The following is a 21690-nucleotide window of genomic DNA, read 5'->3' as shown; positions in this document are numbered from 1 at the left end:
TGACCGTTGGTTGCAGCTGGGCGTTTAATTTTTCGCATTTATTTGAATAGAAGTGGCCCGTCTCTGGTGCAACTTCATGGTCAAAGCGCTTCATGTGTTTTATATGTAAATGTATTATTCACTATGCGCTGTATGTACAATTGGTTTGATTCTGTATTTTTTTTATTAAATGCGATTGCTAACGTGGACATTGCATCCATGGTTGCATGTGTGTACTGTTATTTCCTTCTTCCTAATATATTAACAATTTCTTCATGTGCAAATATTACAAGAAAATATGATGACTAAACCGAAATCAGAGGAAACTGCTATCTACCATTTAAAACACACTTCATTTTTCAGATAATTTTTTTACAAAGTTCAAGTTGTGTGTGAAATTGAGTAAATATAGTGCTAAATAAGAGTTTTATTATTAAATTTTTTAGCAAATTTATGTTTGTTATTTGCTATATTAAATTGTGTGATATATTGGCCATCCTGCTCTCTGGATATCCGCATCGGCCATTATAAAACGCATATCAGTTGACCACTAGTGTTGAAACATTCTTGTTTGTTAATTTGTTAACCTGTCACTAGGACTCAAGAGGTATTCTAATTAAAGTGTTTTTAAATAGGTTGTGGCATTTAATTTTTACTTAGAGATGGGAGATCTGAGATTGCAATGTCTTCACATCTGGCTTGTTCTAATTCTATCCATGGGTTTTGAGTGGTTACATTTGAATCCATTTACAAAGATATTGTAATTGAGATGCAAGATATTAATGTTGGAAGTTAGGATCTGCTAAGCAACCTTAGTCCTTGTTTTTTATTTAAGTATGTACATTTATTCTGGGTTTCTTATTTTTTTCCAATAAAATTTACTTAAGATACTATTAAAGGGGTCATGACATGGGTTTTTTTATTGTATTATGTTCCCTTAGGTGCAATTATAGTATTAATATATTTTTTTTTAAGAAAAACTTTTAAAATCTAGTGATTTATGACCTTTTCCCACCCTGTTTCTCATCCTCTGATTCAAACAGTCTGTTTTGGGGGCGTTTTCCATTTAAGACTTCAGTGTTAACGCCCACTGTTATGATTGGCTAACGTCAGTGCCTATGTATCAATTATTGACGCTCCCAGCCAGAACAATATGCAAGTAAACTACGTAAAAACACTGTGATTATTCATAATGAATGAAATTGTGCTTTAAAAAGTAGTTTAAAGTTTAAAATAGATTACTTACAGTTTAGCGTCGTCGTTGTTCCCAGAATAGTCGGCACGGACTTATCTTTGAGCAACAGTTTTCTGGCAAAGCCAGCATCATATTGAGATTTGTTCTCAAAACAGTCATCCTTAAAATGTACAGAACAAACGCTTAAGTTAACACTGCCGTGACTGGAGCGTCCGCAAAATATAAACTGCATCCATTTTTCCCTGACGTCTGGATCTTTCGGCAGCTTATTCAGAGGTTTTGTTTGACCACAGCCAGGAACAGCACATCTGTGTGGCATCGTAATTTTCCTGTGCACAAGTAGTCTCTGTCAGAGCTCGCTGTCCATCGACTGAACACTTGTGAGGCGCACGGCGATACGAAATGAGCGTAATTGTCTTGCGCTTAAAGCGTAGTTATCTTGTGCTGGAGGCGGTCATACGCAAACGCTGGTACGTCACTTCTAACCGTCACGTCTCTTCTAACCATGAATCCAGAACGAGCTGTTTTGGGCTTGATTAAATAAATGATTCGTTTAGAATGGGGAGGACGTCTTAAAATATTAAACTTGCAGGACGTTTTAATGATACAAAGACCTCTTATATGCCAAAAGATCAAGGCAAATTTGGTTTCTCATGTCATGACCCCTTTAAGTGATTTAAACCATTTCTTTGTAGGTTAAACGGGTGTCATTGAAAAGAGATAATTTTGGGCAGAATACACATCTTTACTATATTAATGCATCCTATGATATTGAGTGGTAAATTCATCCAACGTTTAAGATCATCTTCTATTATTTGAAGGTTAGAAGAAACATGTATACCTAGATGGATATATAATAATACTTATATTAAAAGCAATGTTTTGTAGTCCCAGATCATGAGGTTTTCCCTGTAATGGATAGTAGATTTAGTCCAGTTTATAGAGTATTCTGACATTTTTGAATAGTTGTTAACCAGTTCAGTGACTTCTTTTAGTGATGTCTAGGGGGTTTCTTTTTAGAAATGGTAACATCTGCGTATAATGAAATTTTGTGAATGCTTTTTTGAGATGGGATTCTCTCATTGTTGTCCTTCTGTCGTATTGCGGCAGCTAACGGTTCTATAAATAAGGCGAATAGAAGTGGGGACATACTTTTCTGGTTTCTCGTTGTAGATGGAATGCTTGAGAGAGAGAAAACCATTTGTGATTACTGATGCTGTTGGTGTGGAATACAATGTTTTAATCCAGTGAATCAATGATTTACTTAAGCTAAGAGTTTTAAAGAGAAAATTCCAGTTTACCTAGTCAAATGCATTTTCAACATCAAGTGATGCAATAATTAGATGGTGTGTGTTTTAGTGTCGTCCTTTTATGAAGCCTTTTTGGTCTGGGTGGATAAAGGGGATAATAGATTCTAGATGTATAACTAACACTTTACTAATTACTTTGATATCTGTGTTGATGAGGGATAATGGCCTGTAATTTGTGCATGTTGTTGGGTCTTTATTTGGTTTAAGTAGTACTGTGATTAGTGGAGTATTTGTGTAGGGTGGAATAGATGAAGATCGTTTCATTTCTGCCATCATTCTTAAGAATGGGGGGGAGGGGAATATTGTTGGCCAGAAATGTTTATAAAATTGAGTATCCCATCTAATCCAGGGGCTTTATTATTTGATAATGAATGTAAGGCTTTTTTGTATTTGTCTTCTGTTATTGGTTCATCTAGGGATATCATTTGATGTGGTTAATCTTGGTAATACTATATTATTTAAGAAGTTGTGAATCTGTTCCTCATTTCTTTGTTTCTCATTTCTATATAGAGTTTTGTAGAATGTTCGAAAGGTGTCGTTCATTTCTTGTGCCGTATAGAAATTACCTTCAGGATTTATTATTGTTATGTTTGATGATATCGACAATGCGATGACTCTTTTGTGTCTGGTTGGTAGACTTGTCCATTATTGGATTGAATACAGTATTAAAATTGCCACCAATTATGATAGAAGATTGAGGAAAGTTGCAAAAAGAAGTTATGAAAAAAAAAAATTATCATCAGTGTTTGGTCCTTATATGTTAGTGATAGTCATGACAGTAGTGTTTATAGAGATAATTATAATAATATAGCGGCCTTCTTGGTCAGCTATATAAGTGCTGTTCATAATTAATGTTTTTTTCTGATTAAAATAGCAGTTATTTTCTTAGAGCTATATAATGATGAGTGTCTTTGTGAAAGTTTCTTGTGTTCTGTATCCAAGAGGTGAGTTTCTTGAAGGCAGATTTCTAAGGTGGCCTAGTACATTGGTCCTTTTGATGGGTGAATTGATGCCCCGCACATTCCAACTAATACATTTTAAGTTTGTTATTTATATTTTGCCTTTTTCCCCCTTTTGTAATATTTTCCTTGGTCCATCTTTAAATATGGGTCAATATGATAAGTATCAGTATGGGCATCCAGTTTCACATTATGAAGGATGAAATAAGGAGTAGATGCATGTTCAACTGAAGTGTAATGCATATAAATCCCAATATGTGAGTTTGACAGTACAATAAAGTTTTGGACCGGTACAGAGTGGATACACGTAGAAGACAAAACAATAAATTATACATGGAAGAGAAGAATGAAGGTGGGTGTGGGTGTAAAACGATTGTATTAGATGTGAAACGGATGGAGAGTTACACCCAAAAACATAAGTGATGCATGGAGATAGTTTGATATTATATCATAGCTGAGCTGCTTGTTTTTTCTAGATGAGCTATGGAGTGGTTTTAGAGTTCCTATAAAACTGTCCGTTTATACATAGTTTATCAACCACCATAGAGCGTGGTTTATGATGTTTGAGGTTAGGGAATAGGACTTTCTAATGTTCATTTATTCCTCGAGGGAATTAGTTGTTGAGCCAGAGGTTGGTCCCGTTCCTTCCCTTTACTTTTCACCAACTCTAATTTAGTGATTATTGGCCGTGGTCAATTTTTCAGGTGGGAACCGAGATGAAGCACTCGGTGAAAGGTGATGTTCTTTACGATGTCACCATGGTTTCAGTATCATTCTCATGGATTCCCAAGAATATCAGGGTATCTCGCATACTTCTCACTTGAATATCAAGGATAGTTTCTTTCATTTCCTTTTTCATTATTTAAATTTGTGAGGTCATTTGAGTTTGAGGCATGTTTAGCCAGGGGAATATGGAAAAATTTACATGTACAGAAGAAAAGAAAAAGTTATCATTGCCTACATAGACAAAGAGAACGGAGTAAAACCAGAGTGAACATTGGTGTCATATTTACAGGGTGGATGACACACACACACACACACACACCACCACCAACACCAATGATGAGATCACTCTGGCAAACATGAGCGGCAATAACAAGATCGCTGTGCAAGCCGCAAAGACACTGGCGCCTCCCCCCCATCAGCAGCGATTTTTATTTTTATTTTATCACCTTTTATTTAGTATGACCTATTTGTTCATATGGAGTCAGAGAGTAAGTTAGGGTGTGATGAGTCTAAGGGGTGTTGGGTAAGGTTGATTGAAAACTTTATTTTTGTTATTCCATTTGGTGCCACTAGCTCAGAAATTACACACTTCTCCTTTAAATTGAGCTTGTATAGTAAAAAACATTTGCGTTCACGTACTCTGAAAAGAAAATAGGTGTTTTTACATTGAATAAGTTAGTGTGAAATTCAAAATTATACTTTTGTTGGTAATTCAAACTTGTAAAATTAATGCACTTGCTTATAAATAAATATTATTTAGGATTATATGTTATGTTTACAATGCATCATCATGTATCAGTCCTGAAGTAGAAAACCTTGTCATATTTATTCGCTAATTAGAGTAAATTTCACAGTTACATAAAGCCTTTCGAAGCTGGTGTTCCCAGCATTCAATGGACTTGAATAATTAATGAGCTTGTGTGGTTTCACTGTTTGAGTTTATTTACATCTTTATTTTATTGTTGATTTTGTTGATACGTTTGTTAACTACTTGTTTTTGTGTAGTCTGAAGTAAATTTTCTACTCCGAATTACCCGTTCAGGAACAATAAAACCACTATATATTGTTAACGTCATTGTGTTTTGCACAGCAAGTGTTGACGCATGTGCAAACTAAAGCCAGTAATGCAAGGTGATGTAATCTAATAGACTTCATAGCATGCATGAAGCTTTCCTGTGGAGGGTTTTTTTATGTCAAGCAGTGCATGATTAAATGTGATTAAGTAAAGTTCTAATAAAATGTTCCTTAAAATGTAGATGTTAGTCTATTAACTAAAATGTTTACATTGAAGTTACTCACTTTAATCGATAGTATTTCATGAAGTTAAGTGGACTTAATATTATACCATTAGAATTTACATGGAAAAGGTTTGTGCAAAAAGGTTACATGCGTTCAGAGTATTTTAGGCCTACTGATAAGATTCAAGCCATAATTTAAAAAAGTCAGATACAATGTGGACAGTTTTGTCTTTTAGGTACTGTAGGATTAGTGCACAAAAACAGGAATTTGATGAGGTGCGGATCAATTAATCAAAACTAAATATATATATATATAATATACTTGCAGGGCCAGAAATGATTTCTTATACCTAAAATCTAGCCTTTATCCTGAACATAACATTTCTTCGTGAGCCACTGATTTTTCTGTATACAAATAAATAAAATGTTTTTTTTTTTTTTTTTTCTGTCTGAATGCATTAGGATTCCTTCATTTTATTTTTCTTCTACCTTGTCATTTGGGACTGACTAATGTTTGTGCCTTCTGTTTTTTCTTTCTTTCACGTGCTCTCCTTTTCTTATCCTCTTTGTCTTTTCACCTATTTCTCACACTGTTTGGCGTGTGGTGTTTTTTGGTGGGTGTAAAGTGTCTATCGCACCCCCTCCACCACCCATGCCCCAGCTCACCCCACAGATCCCACTCACAGGCTTTGTGGCCAGAGTTCAGGAGAACAGTAAGTCTAACGGCCACGTTTCCTCACTGCGTCTCACCCTAGCATGTTGATTGCATGCATCTTCATTTACATGCGTCTGTTTGTGCCATAGTAGTCCCCACCATTCTTTCTGTTCAGCGACTGTATAGGTCACTGAGTGCATGCGTTTTGCCATTGCTCACACAATACAATTCACTGAACACACTGACATGGATACAGATAAAGCTGGTCCTTAAGCCATTTTCTCAAAGCAAAAAGTGTGTCACACTTTTACATAAGTGAGGATTGCTTTATATAACCTAAAAGAGGCTTACTAAGCTGCTCGGAGCAAGATTTTCACTGTTTTACACTTGAAAGGTGCTCATTGTTTTGCTGCATTTGTTCTACATTCTGTTTTACACTGGAATTACAACTAGAAGCCGATATTCAATGGCAATACAGTGTGACTCGTACAGATTGTCTCTGTTTTGTGATGCCCTCCCATTCATCTACATTTGCATACAGTTTTGTGTTTGATTTCTATCCAGCAAGCCTCAAGGAGGGCTAAAACACTCTGATTTACCATGGATAAGGTGAAACTATTTACGAGAGAGAACTAGTTTGAAAATGTTTTGCGACTTAACTCTCATACTGCCACCTGCTGACAGTTTTACATCATTTCTGACCATGTTAAAGTGTAGCGAAAATGCACTTGTGTTTCAGAAAAGATTATTGCTTTTTGATAATGTCTATCAAGAGGATACACAGAGGTTTTTACTTCCCTCTCATGATGCAACGAAGAATTAAAGGCATAGTTCATGCAAAAAATTACAATTCTGTCATTTACTCGCTCCCGTGTTGCTTTAAATCTGTATTATTTTCATCTGTGGAACACAAAAGGAGATGTTAGGCTTCTCTTTTCTATACAGTTAAAGTAAATGGGTATGGTATTGAAAAAAAGGCACCTCCCTTTGGTATTCACGATCATTTTGTACAGGAAGGATCAGATGTGTAACCCTTATTTTTTATGATGATGAGACCATAAGAGCAATACAATTGTGCATTTATTTTGTTATTTTGATCTTTTAAAAAGTTAAAGAATTCAAAACCATATCATGCCAGTAACAGTCAATAAATGTCTGTAGCCACATACTGAGTAGTCTGATGGCTTGTAACCTAATTTAATATTTTGTCGCAAGATATGCATTTGGAGATATATCTATATCTTTTCTGTCATTTCGAGGGCGTTATAATTACTTGCATTATAACCAAACTTCTCTGTTCCATTGTAATCTGGTAAGTATTCATATCTTTGAGTACATATATATATATATATATATATATTAGCACATACAATCATCCTAGATCCATAGATGTGATCACGCACTCCGCACATCAACATCTCCAGCAGACATAATGTTCATACTGCATGCAAAATTCACTGTGTTCATGTGACTTGCATGTCTGCTAACTAGTCTGCATGAGAATGTGTGCATGGTGATAAGACCTGCTGGATTGCATGCCCAGCCCAACTTGCCAACATGGACTTTTGAGCTCATGGTTATTAATGTCTTTTTAATGTGGTGGGTGTTCAGTTGCAGAGACCCCGACTCCACCGCCTCCACCTCCCCCAGACGACATGCCCATGTTTGACGAGGCCCCGCCTCCACCCCCACCACCGCCAGCCGACTACGAAGATGAAGAGGCAGCTGTAGTGCACTACAGTGATCCGTACGTGGATGAAGACCCACAGTGGGCCCCCAAGTCCTACATTGAGAAAGGTGAGATTTATATTTTAGGTTTACATTCTTTTGTGTACTACATGCACATCAGTCTAGAGTTCACTCAGAATGGTGCCAAAAACAAAAAACGTCCAGTGAGTGGCAGTTCTCTGGATGGAAATGCCTTGTTGATGAGAGAGGTCAATGGAGAATGGTCAGACTGGTTCGAGCTGACAGAAAAGCTATGGTAACTCAGATAACCACTCTGTACAATTATAGTGAGCAGAACAGCATCTCAGAATGCACAACATGTCGAACCTTGAGGTGGATGTGCTACAACAGCAGAAGACCACATCGGGTTCCATTTCTGTCAGCCAAGAACAGAAAGCTGAGGCTGCAATGGGCACAGAATCACCTAAAGTAGACAGTTAAAGACTGGAAAAACATCGCCTGGTCTGTTGAATCTGGATTTCTGCTGAGGTACACAAATGGTAGATCCACTACAGCCTCAGTTTTCTGTTTTTGGCTGACAGAAGTGGAAACCGACGTGGTCTTCTGCTGTCCCATCCGTCTCAAGGTTCGATATGTTTTGCATTCTGAGATGCTGTTCTGTTCACTATAATTGTACAGAGTGGTTATCTGAGTTACCATAGCTTTTCTGTCAGCTCGAACCAGTCTGGCCATTCTCCATTGACCTCTCTCATCAAGGCGTTTTCGTCCACAGAACTGCTGCTCACTGGATGTTTTTGCCATCATTCTGAGTAAACTCCAGAGAATGTTGTGTGTGAAAATCCCAGGAGATCATCAGTTACAGAAATACTCAAACCAGCCCATCTGGCACCATTAATCAATTGACCATCAACAAATGCCATAGTCGAAATCACGGAGATCACAAGTTTTCCCCATTCTGATGGTTGATGTGAGCTTTAACTTGAAGGTCCTGGCAGTATCTACATGTTTTTATGCACTGCTGCCACATGATTGGCTGATATGATAATCATATGAAGAAATAGGTGCACAGGTGTGGGGTACTGTACTGTATTTGTTAATAACTGCTATTTTTCTTAACTTTAATCTTCTCAGTGGTGGCCATCTATGACTACTCCAAGGATAAGAATGATGAGTTGAGCTTCATGGAAGGAGCCATCATCTACATCGTCAAAAAGAATGATGATGGATGGTTCGAGGGAGTTTGCAACGGTGTCACAGGTCTGTTTCCAGGCAACTATGTGGAGTCAATCATGCACTATGCCGATTGAAGGGACCATACTTCATAATCGTATCAAACGAATACCCAATCAATCCAATTTAGACCACAGTATGAACCAGTTTATAAGGATGGCAGAATGTTTGTTCCTGACAAATGGCGAATCTGTGACATTCAAAAACAAATCTTTTAACTTTTATTTTGTGGTGATGGGTGGATGTGGGGGAAATTGGGGCGGACCAACAATTCAAAGATCAGAGGAAGTGAGTGTACATAAAGGGAATGGGTGTAGTGAATGTCAATCACAGTATATTGAGCGGTCAATACCACATTTGAACATGTAAAGTAGATGATTGTCTCTGCTTTTATTAAATGTCCAAATAAAATGTATTCCTTTAGCTCCCCCCTCAATGCACATTTGTTTTTAAACATTTTGGATGCAAGAATAACTCATTTATAATCAAATTTGTTTTAACGTTTTATCACCAAATCATAAATGTTTCGAAATTTTGACGTAAAGCATGCATTCCAAATCAAAAGATATGTATTGTAACATAAACCTTTAATTCCATTCTGCTTCCATCATTGTACTATTTGCAGTAAACTTGATTTTGTTTTATTTTTTTTATAGAGATATTTGTAGACTACTTATTTTTATGCTGACATGTTTTGTTTTTCTTTGGGTAATGAATGCAAAGCACAGAATAACATTTATTTTATTTTTTAAAGACTGGACAAAATCTCACCCTCCATTTTAATTATGAATTTGGTTTCAGTTGTTAACATTAGCATTCAAACTCACAATGAACAATTTTTTTTTAAAGAATTTATTCATCTCGGTTAAAGTTGTAAATGCATAATGCATTTACTAATGTTAGTCTGTTAAATGTATAAATATCTAATATACAAATTTCATTAACCAGGATTTATAAACATTTAAAGGATTGTTCATTGTGTCATGTTGTTATATAATGTTAACATGAACAAGCTGATTGTAAAGAGTTACCATGATTTATTAATTTTTTTCCACAAAGACTACATTATTTTCTACAATGAGCAATTATGAATTATATGTAAATGGCTTAAATATTTAGACTGCAAAGTGTCTAAATCGGGGCTGGACTGGTAATCTGGCATACCGGGCATTTTCCCGGTGAGCCGACGCACTTTGGGGCCGATCAGGGGTGGACCGGCCGAATAGGCCGCGATACGCGAAAATGTGCCGCCGCATTATGCGGAACGGACCACAAAACAGCGCCGTGATGTTCAGAAAAGGACAGTGAATATCCGCCCGCTCAACCTTTGGGCCAGTTGCTATGTAAAATCCCGGGCCGATTTTTCTTCCCAGTCCAGCCCTGGTCTAAAGCTCTCTAATCTGTACAAATCACAATTCATACAATGCTCTTGATTTTTTTTTTTGGGGGGGGGTTGTGCCATGGTTTGTAACCAGTAACTGCCCTGTTGTATTTTACAGTAAAGAGACCAATATTACAGCTGGAATAGCTCCTCTGTATAGAACAACTGAAGGGTGTCGACCACAATCTGATTCCTAGATCTGAACAGGTGTAGTTACCCAACTCAGATCCTAGCTCACCGTCAGTGAGAAATGACAGTTTCAGCACTATGATTTCATTAAACTACTTCTGACACTGCCAGTGATTTCTGAAGTTTAAAGCTGATGCCTTGAGATTTTTCTTTTGTCATACTAAAACTTTTTTGAAGTGTTCAAACTGAATTCCATCTGGATCGAAGCTCACTTTGCCCGGAATTTGTATTTATAATATGTTAATTGAAATGTAATTGTACAGTCTTTTATAATAAATCATTCTATGTAAAATGTGTGTCTGAGTTACTAAAAGAATGTTTTATTTTGCCTTTTGTTATTTGTTTAGAGGAATGGTGAGATGAGACATGAGATAGGGAACTGGTTTCAAATTGCGTTACCTGTATGTGTTCACATTCACATCATGAAAGGGTACAAAATGGAGCTTGAAGGTTTTAACCCTTTAAAGCTCAGAACTCATTGAGTCAAAAGGCACTTATGATTTTAGTAATAACATTTCGGACACTTTGTAGGTGTTTTTGTACACTGTGTGTGTGTGCGCATCTCAGTCAGTTCAGTAGTCAGGGCACTGATCAGGGAGTCGGCCATTTAATAGAGAGAATTAATTATTTTAACTTGTTTCTTTCATCACATTCCCAGTGGGTCAGAAATGTACATCCACACTTTGTTACTATTTGATAAATTGTTTAACTTGGGTCAAACGTTTTTGGTAGCCTTCCACATTCTTCTCACAATAAGTTGCTGGTCTTGATGTTGCTTCAATATATCCACATAAGTTTTCTTCCTCATGATGCCATCTATTTTGTGAAGTGCACCAGTCCTTCCTGCAGCAAATTATCCTCACAACATGATGCTGCCACCCCCATGCTTCACTGTTGGGATGGTGTTCTTCGGCTTGCTAGCCTCACATTTTTCCTCCAATCATAACTAGAGTCAATGTGGCCAGAAAGTTCCATTTTTGTTTCATCGGACCAGAGGACATTTCTCCAAAAAGTTAGATCTTTGTCCCCATGTGCACTTGCAAACTGTAGTCTGGCAGTTTTGGAGCACTGGCTTCTTCCTTGCTGACCAGACTATCAGGTTATGTTGATATAGGACTCATTTTACTGTGGATATAGATACTTGTCTACCTGTTTCCTCAAGCAGCTTCACAATGTCCTTTGCTGTTGTTCTGGGATTGATTTACACCTTTCGCACCAAACTACATTCATCTCTAGGAGACTGAATGCTCCTTCCTGAGTGGTATGATGATTGCGTGGGAGCTGATTGAGACACCCTAGGATAAATGATATTTATAATTTAAATATTAAAAACATTAAATTACAGGTGACATGATTGGGAACAAAATAAAAGAAGTTTTTTGGAGCCACATTATTTACACCTGAGATACTGTATATAATGGCAAATCAGAAAATTAAGAAAACCCAATTTTTTTTTGTTTTCCAGCAGTTCATTAGGCTCAGGGTCTCAGAATGTATAATTATTTAAACATTTGAAGAGTTTTCTTGACCCTACTTGTTTTATTTACTTGTCAAATAAGCCTTTAATTTTGGGTAAGCCACTAAAACAGGAAATCTTAAAAAACAGCAGAAGTTTTGCAACCCAATTGTGGGACATAGTGTAAAATATAGTGTAAAACCAAATGAGTGATTTTATGTTGTAGCAATAAACATGCATTTATAGAATTAAAAATAAATGGCAAAAAGAAAAAGGGCAGACTGGGTAACAACAGGGTTGCAGATTAGCCTACATTAACAGATCAATTATTAGGGAATAGCTAGTTTACCAAATGTGGGTTTCTAGTTATACATCCCCTAACGTTACCATGTTTTTATTTTTTTTGGAGGGAATCTAATGTTCTGGGAACGTTCTAGTAAGGTTTTATTTTTTATAGATTTTAGTGTGTCAACCTTATAAGAACTTGAACAAAACATTCTCTAGTGGTTAGGGTTGATTTTTATAACCATAAACTAATGTTCCCAGAACGTTGCAGGGAGGTTTTTGTGTGACAACCTTAAGTAATTCAGAATGTTCTCTGATTATTTTGTGGTTTGATTTATATAACCATAAACTACCATTGCAGGGAGGTTTGTATGAAAACCTAATAAGAACTTAAAACATTTACTTGTCTTCCCACCATCCTATAGAAAGAGTCCAAAATGATGTTACTTCCTGTGTCATCAATTTATACAACTGATGTTTAAAACTACATTCATATCACTAAGGAACATGGGAGTTGTGCTAACTGCTAAGTCAGTTCAAATGGAAAAACGAGACTCAAACAGCATGTGTACTTTAAAAAAAATACCTTGTTCAATTTAATTTGAGCACATTGCCAGAGTGGTTTAAGGCCTTGATTGTTATTGAGCACTTGATGTGACGAGTACATTGACAACAACATCTAAGACGTTTGGCCTTTCATAATGTGGACGGATGTTTAGGCAAGCATCTGTAACAGATCCACATAGACACACGTTACAGTGGCACCTCCATCTGTGCTACACCTGGAATTACATTGATCTCGCAGGACTTCCTTTACTGCACCTCGTGCAGGGGTGGCAGGGCTCAGGACTCTGTGATCGGACAGGGAGTGTTCTGCGATTACAGTACGGTAAAGTATACAGTGACAACAGTGTAAATCATTTCATTCTCTGTTTGGGTGAAGGCACTGCAGAGGTGTAGCTGCCTGAGTATGGAACCTGGATCCAGGCTCACTTGTCCCTGCTCAGCACCAGCTCCGTCAGTCGGATCAGCGCGTCTCGCTCGGTCGATGGCCGCAGCTGGCTGATCTGACGGATGGCCTCTTTGCAGTAGTGTTGGGCGAGGTAGTTGGTCTGTTCCACACCGTCACTCTGTGAACATGGAGAAATTTGATGCAAGATGCTAATGAGAATTCAAAGCTAGTTAACAAAACTTCCATTAGCCACAAAATCTTTCAAGAACACATCCAGGTCAAAATTATAAATGGGCTTTTTTTATGAGCATTGTGAAATTGCCATAAATAATCACCACTTTACTTTTTGGGGTGATATTAGCACAAATCCTCTCTTACCTTCAGGACGTATTGCCAGGCTCGATCCACATCTCCATCAGCGCTGAAACGGCGCATGATCATTGCATGCAGCTCCGGAAACTAACGATGGAGACACGAGAGTTGTTTTAAAAGTGCACGTGTGGTTTTGGAAGTCTAAAACAAAAGTAAGTTATTGTTGTTGTTAAACCAGATTATATTAGCTTTAAACCTTATGAATGTTCTGTAAGTAAATACAGTTTTTTCACACTATAGCTTTTGATGCAAACAAGTCTTTGTGGCATTAAGAGTTCGATATTTTAGTGGGTGTTTTAAGCTTTTTTCCAAATTCAGGTGCCCACCAAGGAACCAAGTATGTGTGGAAACGAGGATCTAGGTTTACAGTTCATGTGGACTTTCTTATAGTTCATCATTAGTACGAAATTATTCAATGTGTTTACTGCGACAGATGATGTAAACATATCCCATTAATTAAACAAAGCATTTCTTATTTATGGCTTTCTCAGCAGAAAGAAGGGGGTGGAATCAAACTTTAGACCCCCATTTCCCCCTCTTAATAATTTTAGACTAAAGATGCGTTCAGCTGCCCTACCTGCTGGCAAGCAAACAGAACGGGACCGGTGGCCAGGCCCAGTTTGAGATCTGCAGCTGATGGCTTCCCCAGGCGGTTTGCACATGATGTGAAGTCAAGAATGTCATCCACAAGCTGACAAAAAACACAAATACTTTTTTTTAATTACTTTTCTAATTAAAGTAATAGAAAAACTAATTATAAAATGCTGTTCTGCACTTAATTGTGCACATTAACATATGCAATTAAATAAGGACAGCTTCCTATATTTAAAGAAATAGTTCACCCAAAAGTACAAATTCTCATCATTTACTCACCCTCATGCCATCCCCGATGTGTATGACTTTCTTTCTTCAGCAGAACACAAATTAAGATTTTTAGAAGAATATTTCAGCACTTTAAGTCTATATATACAATGCAAGTTAATTGTGGCCAGAACTTTGAAGGACAAAAAAAATCACATAAAGGCAACATAAAAGTAATCCATAAATCTCCAGTGGTTTAATCCATGACTTCTGAAGTGATCTGATAGGCATGGGTGAGAAACAGATCAATATCAAAAAAGTAAGTCTTTTTTTTTTTTACTATCAAGCTATACTTTCGCTTTCAAATGATTTGTTTTTGCCGATTAGTATTCTTTATGCATATCGCCACCTACAGGGCAGGGAGGAGAATTTATAGTATAGAATCACCCACACTTATATCACTTCAGAAGACATGGATTAAACAACTGGAGTCTTATGGATTGATTACTTTTCTGATGCCTTTATGTACATTTTGGACCTTCAAAGTTCTGCCCACCATTCACGTGTATTGTAAGGACCTACAGAGCTAAAATATTCTTTTAAAAATCTTAATTTGTGTTCTGCTGAAGAAAGTCAAACACATTTGAGATGGCATGAGGGTGAGTAAATGAGAGAATTTTAGGGTGAACTATCCCTTTAAAATATTTGACCCACTTTGTATCTGTCTGCTTTAAAACCTATAGCAGTTACTCAGTGAAAACCTAAATATGTGTCTGTTTAAAGCAATACAACGTAATACCTCAAGAATAGTGTTTACTGTGGTAACAACACCATGATGCTAAAGCAATTTACAACACGTCAGCAATATCTCTGATAGTTTATTTTTTCATAATTTATTTACTTCTTAAAGGGATAGTTCCCACAAAAATTACATTTTGGTACCCAAATGTTGACAGGTATGATGTAAAGACCAACCACAGTTTGTTTGGTTGTTAGAGCCAGCATGTTACTTCACTAAACCGGTGTGCAACACAATCTCACATAAATGGTCCAGCGTATTAGAGCCACGACAAACGCGTATGAGCTCATTATTTTTTAAAGGGGTCATGTTTTGTTTTGTCTACATTATTATTTTGCTTGAAGTTAATTTATAATGTTAGTAAAGGTTGTTGCACAAAAAAAGTCATAATATAGTATTAAATGAGCTTTTTCCTCCCTGTCTCTGGCCCTCTGTCTGAAATGCTCAATTTTCTGTGCTGTCCCCTTTAAGACTTCAAAATACACGCCCACTGTGTTATGATTGGCTAACATCTTTGAAGAGCAAAAGTTGCTGGACTTCTGTGTGCACTGTAAAACATTAGGATAAAGGAAATAAACAATTGATTTATGTGCAAACAATTACTAAAATGGGAAGAAGAAAGAGAAACTGCTATCTAAAAATTTGAAAGATTTTTTGGTTTTGTGTGAAAGTTTGAGTAAATAATGAAAAAATGCTAAATAAAAGTTCATACATTTTTTAAACAATTTATGTATGTATTAAAATTACTATTAAAATGCACCAAAAAATAAAATGATAAACATTACCTGGAAAGCTATGCCAACGTTTCGTCCATATTGATAAGCTATCTCATGCACTTCAGGATCAGAGTTCACCAGAATTGAAACCTAAAATTGGAAATACCGTAACATTTGCGTTAAACTCCTCTTTCAAGCACTGAACTTCAACTTATTATTGTTGAGACAGAACGTACATACTGCTTTACAACTGTTTGCAATGAGACTTGCAGTCTTCTTAAAGGTTTTCTCAAGGTAATGCTTGAATCGCTCATTTTCATTCTCTTTAGACCCCAACTGCATGAATTCACCTGGAATTTAATGAAAGATTAGAAATCAAAGCTCCATTACTAATAAAATATTTTAAAACTAGAGTGACTTACCTCGCACAAGGTCTTCTATGACTTGTGACAGCACTGAAACCACTATATTGTTTCCAATACGTGCTAAAGCCATAGAAGCTGCTGACAGAATAAAATCTCCAGCCAGGATAGCCTAACAGATAAAAATGCTACTGGTCATTTGCAATCAACAAAGACATAATTTCAGCTTTTTCAGTGGTTCTCAACCCAGATTTTACATTGGACATCAAGTGGGCCACCAACGCAGTACCAAAATAATTTGTTGTACAAAGGTTAAGAAAATGTCCTTAAAATTAAACTTTGAAATGTATGACATGATTATATGTTTAGTTCTATTTTATTATTTGCATTTAGCATTGCAAGCATATCAGTTGAGAAAGTTGAGTTACTCACTTTTCTTTCTCCCCACATATTGTTAATAGTGTTTTTTCCACGGCGAGTGTCTGAATCATCAATAACGTCATCGTGCACCAGGCTTGCGGTGTGGATCATCTCAGAGATCATAGCTATAGACCGCTGTGCCGGCAGCAGAACCCTGTCAATCAAAAGTGTTTCACTAAACATGTGTGTGAGTTTACATTCCTAAATATACTTGATATAAGCAGAGCTGGCTTCTTACCCCTCTTTGTTGCTGTGGACGTTACAAGCTCGAGCCATAAGAACAACAATCATTGGTCTAAAGGCTTTTCCCTTCCCATCAAAGTAATAATCACACAGCGCTTTCAGCTCAAATTTAGAGACAAACAACTCCTATAAAAGAAATAAATAAATAAAAAAACATTTAAAAAGGTTGGTTTCAGCTGTTTGCATAAAATACACAAAATAGTGAGATAGCATAAGGTCACACATTAGAAAATTTGCTTTCGGATGTTTGTTGACATTAATGATTATTGATTCAAAAGCAGGGTCCCGGGCCCGCTGAGAACAAAATTATCAAAATATTAATAACTAATGTCTTCACCAAAACTGAACAAGTGCTTTGAAATGTGCAGACAAATCAGAAGTGATCCGTATTAATTTATTAATAATTATGCACTGTACATATTATTGTAATTGGTAAAAACATCAAACTGATCAAATAGCCATGTGTCATATGTCGTAGGAAAGCTCTCAATGAGTAGAATACAACCAGCTCATTTGTTTTACTCACAGACAAAAATATAGTGAGTAATAGCTAAGTACATGTCATCGACATACATGTTAAACAGGTGTTACTTATAACCTTCAAAAAACAAACACAACATAAAATATCACATACCATTAATTAGAGGAGGTGATTATCTTTAACACAAGCCCACACACAATGCAATTTGATGAATAGATCATTAGATAATTCACACAAAGTACAATGTGTACACAGCACATTATGTGCTCTTTGGCTAAAAACATGATAGCTTTCCTGGATCAGATGACTCCATCGGAGTGTAGTACGTTGTCCAGCGTCATGGAAAGCTAAATCAATTGTACTAGGATTCAGATCACTGCAACCAGAGGTGGAAGTCATCCAAATATGGGCAGAGAGGATAGTACACTCTAATTACATATGGCAACCAGGAGATGGTGCCAAGTACATGAAACCCATTCAATAATGACTCAAATGACACAGAAAGGAACTGAATGAGATTACGTTACTCATGCCTGCATGCTTTGGAGAGAGAGCATACCCTAACATGTAATTAGTTCTTATGTACAAGTATTATTTTTAATTTGTTTACAGATGTTTTTGTACACTTGGATAAATTATTTTGTAATGCTTTAACTTTTGAGTGCTTTGTCATATCAACACAAACGTCAACTCAGTTAGAGGTGACATGATTGGGAACTAAACAAAAGGAGTTTTTCAGAACAACTATATTTACCCCAGGAGATAATGTCAAATAATTATTATTTATTTAAAAAAAATTCAGTTTCTTACGCTGATTCTCTCATATTTTATCATAATCTATATCATTAACAAAAAAATCTAAATTGTTTATCATTTTAAATATATATATATATATATATATATATATATATATATATATATATATATATATTAAAGTTAAAGTTAAAATCATTTCATTTGACGCATTCCACTGAAACAGCACATTTTTAAAATCACCTCCAGAGCTTAAAGGGTTTAGATAAAAATGCTTTTTATTGTTATATTTACTAAGCAAACACTTTTTGACATACCTTCTTTATGTCTTCATATAAATTCTGCAAGTCCTTCTGTGCAAGTGAAAAAGGATCTTTGAACTTTGTATCACTGTGTATACTGCAACAGCACAGTCGCTGTGTTGGGTAAAGATGTCTATTACTGTGCCTGAGACATAAACAGAAAAATATAATACATAATATAAAATTAACAGCATATATATAAAATACAAATACTCCAAACAGCAATGTGTATGCATATGAATGCCTATAAGACAATCGATAAATTATATACTGGGGCTAGTTTAGTCAATTTTTTTTACTTTTATTAAGATTATTTCTACTTATATTAAATGTTTGGCTACAAAAAAACGTAAACATTATTTCCAACGTTAATGCCCAGGAAAAAGACAGTTCAGTTAACATCTTATGGTGGGGCATGTTGTCACTTTGGTTTGCTGATTGCTATATATACGTATATAAATAGCCTTAAATATTAAAAATAACATAAAAAAATATTTCTATTTAAATCAGTGAAAATAAAACGCAAGTTCCAATATATCAACACCAATTTGAATTGTTTATTAAATTTAAAAATACACTCACCTAAAGGATTATTAGGAACACCTGTTCAATTTCTCATTAATGCAATTATCTAATCAACCAATCACATGGCAGTTGCTTCAATGCATTTAGGGGTGTGGTCCTGGTCAAGACAATCTCCTGAACTCCAAACTGAATGTCAGAATGGGAAAGAAAGTTGATTTAAGCAATTTTGAGCGTGGCATGTTTGTTGGTGCCAGACGGGTTGGTCTGAGTATTTCACAATCTGCTCAGTTACTGGGATTTTCACGCACAACCATTTCTAGGGTTTACGAAGAATGGTGTGAAAAGGGAAAAACATCCAGTATGCAGCAGTCCTGTGGGCGAAAATGCCTTGTTGATGCTAGAGGTCAGAGGAGAATGGGCCGACTGATTCAAGCTGATAGAAGAGCAACTTTGCCTGAAATAACCACTCGTTACAACCGAGGTATGCAGCAAAGCATTTGTGAAGCCACAACACGCACAACCTTGAGGCGGATGGGCTACAACAGCAGAAGACCCCACCGGGTACCACTCATCTCCACTACAAATAGGAAAAAGAGGCTACAATTTGCAAGAGCTCACCAAAATTGGACAGTTGAAGACTGGAAAAATGTTGCCTGGTCTGATGAGTCTCGATTTCTGTTGAGACATTCAGATGTTAGAGTCAAAATTTGGCGTAAACAGAATGAGAACATGCCTTGTTACCACTGTGCAGGCTGGTGGTGGTGGTGTAATGGTGTGGGGGATATTTTCTTGGCACACTTTAGGCCCCTTAGTGCCAATTGGGCATCGTTTAAATGCCACGGCCTACCTGAGCATTGTTTCTGACCATGTCCATCCCTTTATGGCCACCATGTACCCATCCTCTGCTGGCTACTTCCAGCAGGATAATGCACCATGTCACAAAGCTTGAATCATTTCAAATTGGTTTCTTGAACATGACAATGAGTTCACTGTACTAAAATGGCCCCCACAGTCACCAGATCTCAACCCAATGGAGCATCTTTGGGATGTGGTGGAACGGGAGCTTCGTGCCCCAGATGTGCATCCCACAAATCTCCATCAACTGCAAGATGCTATCCTATCAATATGGGCCAACATTTCTAAAGAATGCTTTCAGCACCTTGTTGAATCAATGCCACGTAGAATTAAGGCAGTTCTGAAGGCGAAAGGGGTCAAACACAGTATTAGTATGGTGTTCCTAATAATCCTTTAGGTGAGTGTATATATATATATATATATATATATATATATATATATATATATATATATATATTTATATCTATATATATATATATATATATATATATATATATATATATATATATATATATATATATTATATCTATATAATGGCTTTTAGATCGATAATTTACACAGCAAAACAATATGTGAAAAGTAACATACTAATTATCAAACTATTGTTTTGGCCAACAGAAACTGTTATTAATGGATTAATAACATATCTGAAAACTTAAACTGATCTGACATTTATGTTCTTTTATTTTTTGGTTAAAATCTACCTTCATTACTTAGCTGACACGTTTCTGGCAGGTGATTTCATTGTGTTCACCTGTTTATCCAACAACTATTACAAAAACTATTCAAAAACAATATTCTACAGTAAAACAGTATAAACAATGTGTTTGAAATCAACACATAAATCTACACTACCAGACAAAACAAGCATTTGTGTAATTTAACTTTTGCCTCAAAACCTTATAGGCTAGTTATTTGTGAGAACTAGGCCCCGTCTCTCCTAACCATATTTAACATACCTTGAGAGTGACATTGGTTTGCTAAAATTATGTTCAGGGCCACCTCGAACCAGCACCTAAAACACATAAATAACACCAATTACAGCTGGAATGAATAAAATGTACCAATACAAACAAATATTATATATGTCTTGGCATTTGCCTGTGCAACTAGACATGCGTGATGTAAGATTTAAATTGCAACATAAACAGTGTTGGTGTTGATTGAGCAGTGGGCGTGTCTGAACTTTCATAGGTACAACATGAGTTCTTGACCTTTACACAGAGAATGCATGCAAGTGCAAGGAAACTGGAATACCTTCCAGATCATGTCAGTACCTGAAAATATTTAAAAACAACATGACTTTAAACACTACTATAATGAAAGCGATCTAAACTGTTATCATAACTCATGTCAGAATCTGTAAGAGCGCTCTGTGAGTGATCTGTAATTCATTACGCATGGTGGCTCGTGCCGGTGACCTTCTCTGCTGCGCGTGCATGTTCTGCTCTCTCAGTACCTGTCTTACTGCTCTGAAAGCGGCTGATTCTCTGCCCACTGAAGCCGCATGAGTGAACGCTCTTCCACTGATCCCACAGCACCAGTCCAATAAAACACCAGCTCCTGCGCTGCTCATCCAGAATCGCCTCCACGGCACCGCCATACTGCCCTGCCCAGTGCACATGCGCAATGACGTCACGTTACGAGGGCAACGGCATGAACCGGAAAAGACTGTCAGGTGAAAAATGAAGTTCTTTAAAGGGAAAGTTCCAAAAAATCAATTATCTCATAATTTACTCACCCTCACACCATCTAAGACGTGTACCACATTCTTTCTTCTGCTGAACACAAAGGAAGATTTTTAGGAGAATATTTCA

The 21690-nt window shown here is 36.5% G+C and overlaps 2 protein-coding genes across 9 annotated transcripts in view; one reads left to right on the top strand and one right to left on the bottom strand.

Annotated features, from left to right (window-relative positions):
• abi1a (abl-interactor 1a) overlaps window positions 1–10838 on the top strand; it is a 72893-nt gene extending 62055 nt beyond the window's left edge. For 4 of the 8 annotated variants that reach the window (XM_052113548.1, XM_052113550.1, XM_052113552.1 and 1 more), the window contains 3 exons: window positions 6034–6120; window positions 7674–7859; window positions 8883–10838. In XM_052113548.1, coding sequence (XP_051969508.1) covers window positions 6034–6120; window positions 7674–7859; window positions 8883–9058 — 449 coding nt within the window. In that variant the 3' untranslated portion in view covers window positions 9059–10838. The remainder of the gene's footprint in view (window positions 1–6033; window positions 6121–7673; window positions 7860–8882) is intronic. The other 4 variants (XM_052113551.1, XM_052113554.1, XM_052113555.1 and 1 more) reach the window with 1 other exon arrangement.
• Window positions 10839–12440: 1602 nt separating this feature from the next.
• LOC127634548 (all trans-polyprenyl-diphosphate synthase PDSS1-like) lies at window positions 12441–21565 on the bottom strand. Its single transcript, XM_052114156.1, has 11 exons — window positions 21333–21565; window positions 20833–20888; window positions 18509–18638; window positions 16953–17083; window positions 16727–16868; window positions 16355–16466; window positions 16173–16282; window positions 16002–16082; window positions 14194–14307; window positions 13623–13703; window positions 12441–13422 (listed from the first exon to the last, which is right to left on the bottom strand). The coding sequence occupies exons 1-11, from the start codon at window positions 21495–21497 to the stop codon at window positions 13282–13284; spliced, it is 1263 nt and encodes a 420-aa protein (XP_051970116.1). The 5' UTR covers window positions 21498–21565; the 3' UTR covers window positions 12441–13281.
• Between the last annotated feature and the right edge of the window lie 125 nt (window positions 21566–21690).

The sequence above is a fragment of the Xyrauchen texanus genome, chromosome 41 (assembly GCF_025860055.1).
Source record: "Xyrauchen texanus isolate HMW12.3.18 chromosome 41, RBS_HiC_50CHRs, whole genome shotgun sequence".
Classification (NCBI taxonomy): Eukaryota; Metazoa; Chordata; class Actinopteri; order Cypriniformes; family Catostomidae; genus Xyrauchen; species Xyrauchen texanus.
The sequence above is the reverse complement of the archived record's forward strand: the minus strand, read 5'-3'. Positions and strand labels throughout refer to the sequence as shown.

Bases quoted from the DNA above. Each gene is read 5' to 3' on its own strand.
- LOC127634548 (XM_052114156.1), bottom strand. From the start codon at position 21,497: ATGTGCACTGGGCAGGGCAGTATGGCGGTGCCGTGGAGGCGATTCTGG. The intron at 16,467-16,726 runs GTGAGTAACTCA...TTTATCTGTTAG, and splicing joins ATATGTGGGGAGAAAGAAAA to GCTATCCTGGCTGGAGATTT. The intron at 16,283-16,354 runs GTAAGTCACTCT...ATTAAATTCCAG, and splicing joins CATAGAAGACCTTGTGCGAG to GTGAATTCATGCAGTTGGGG.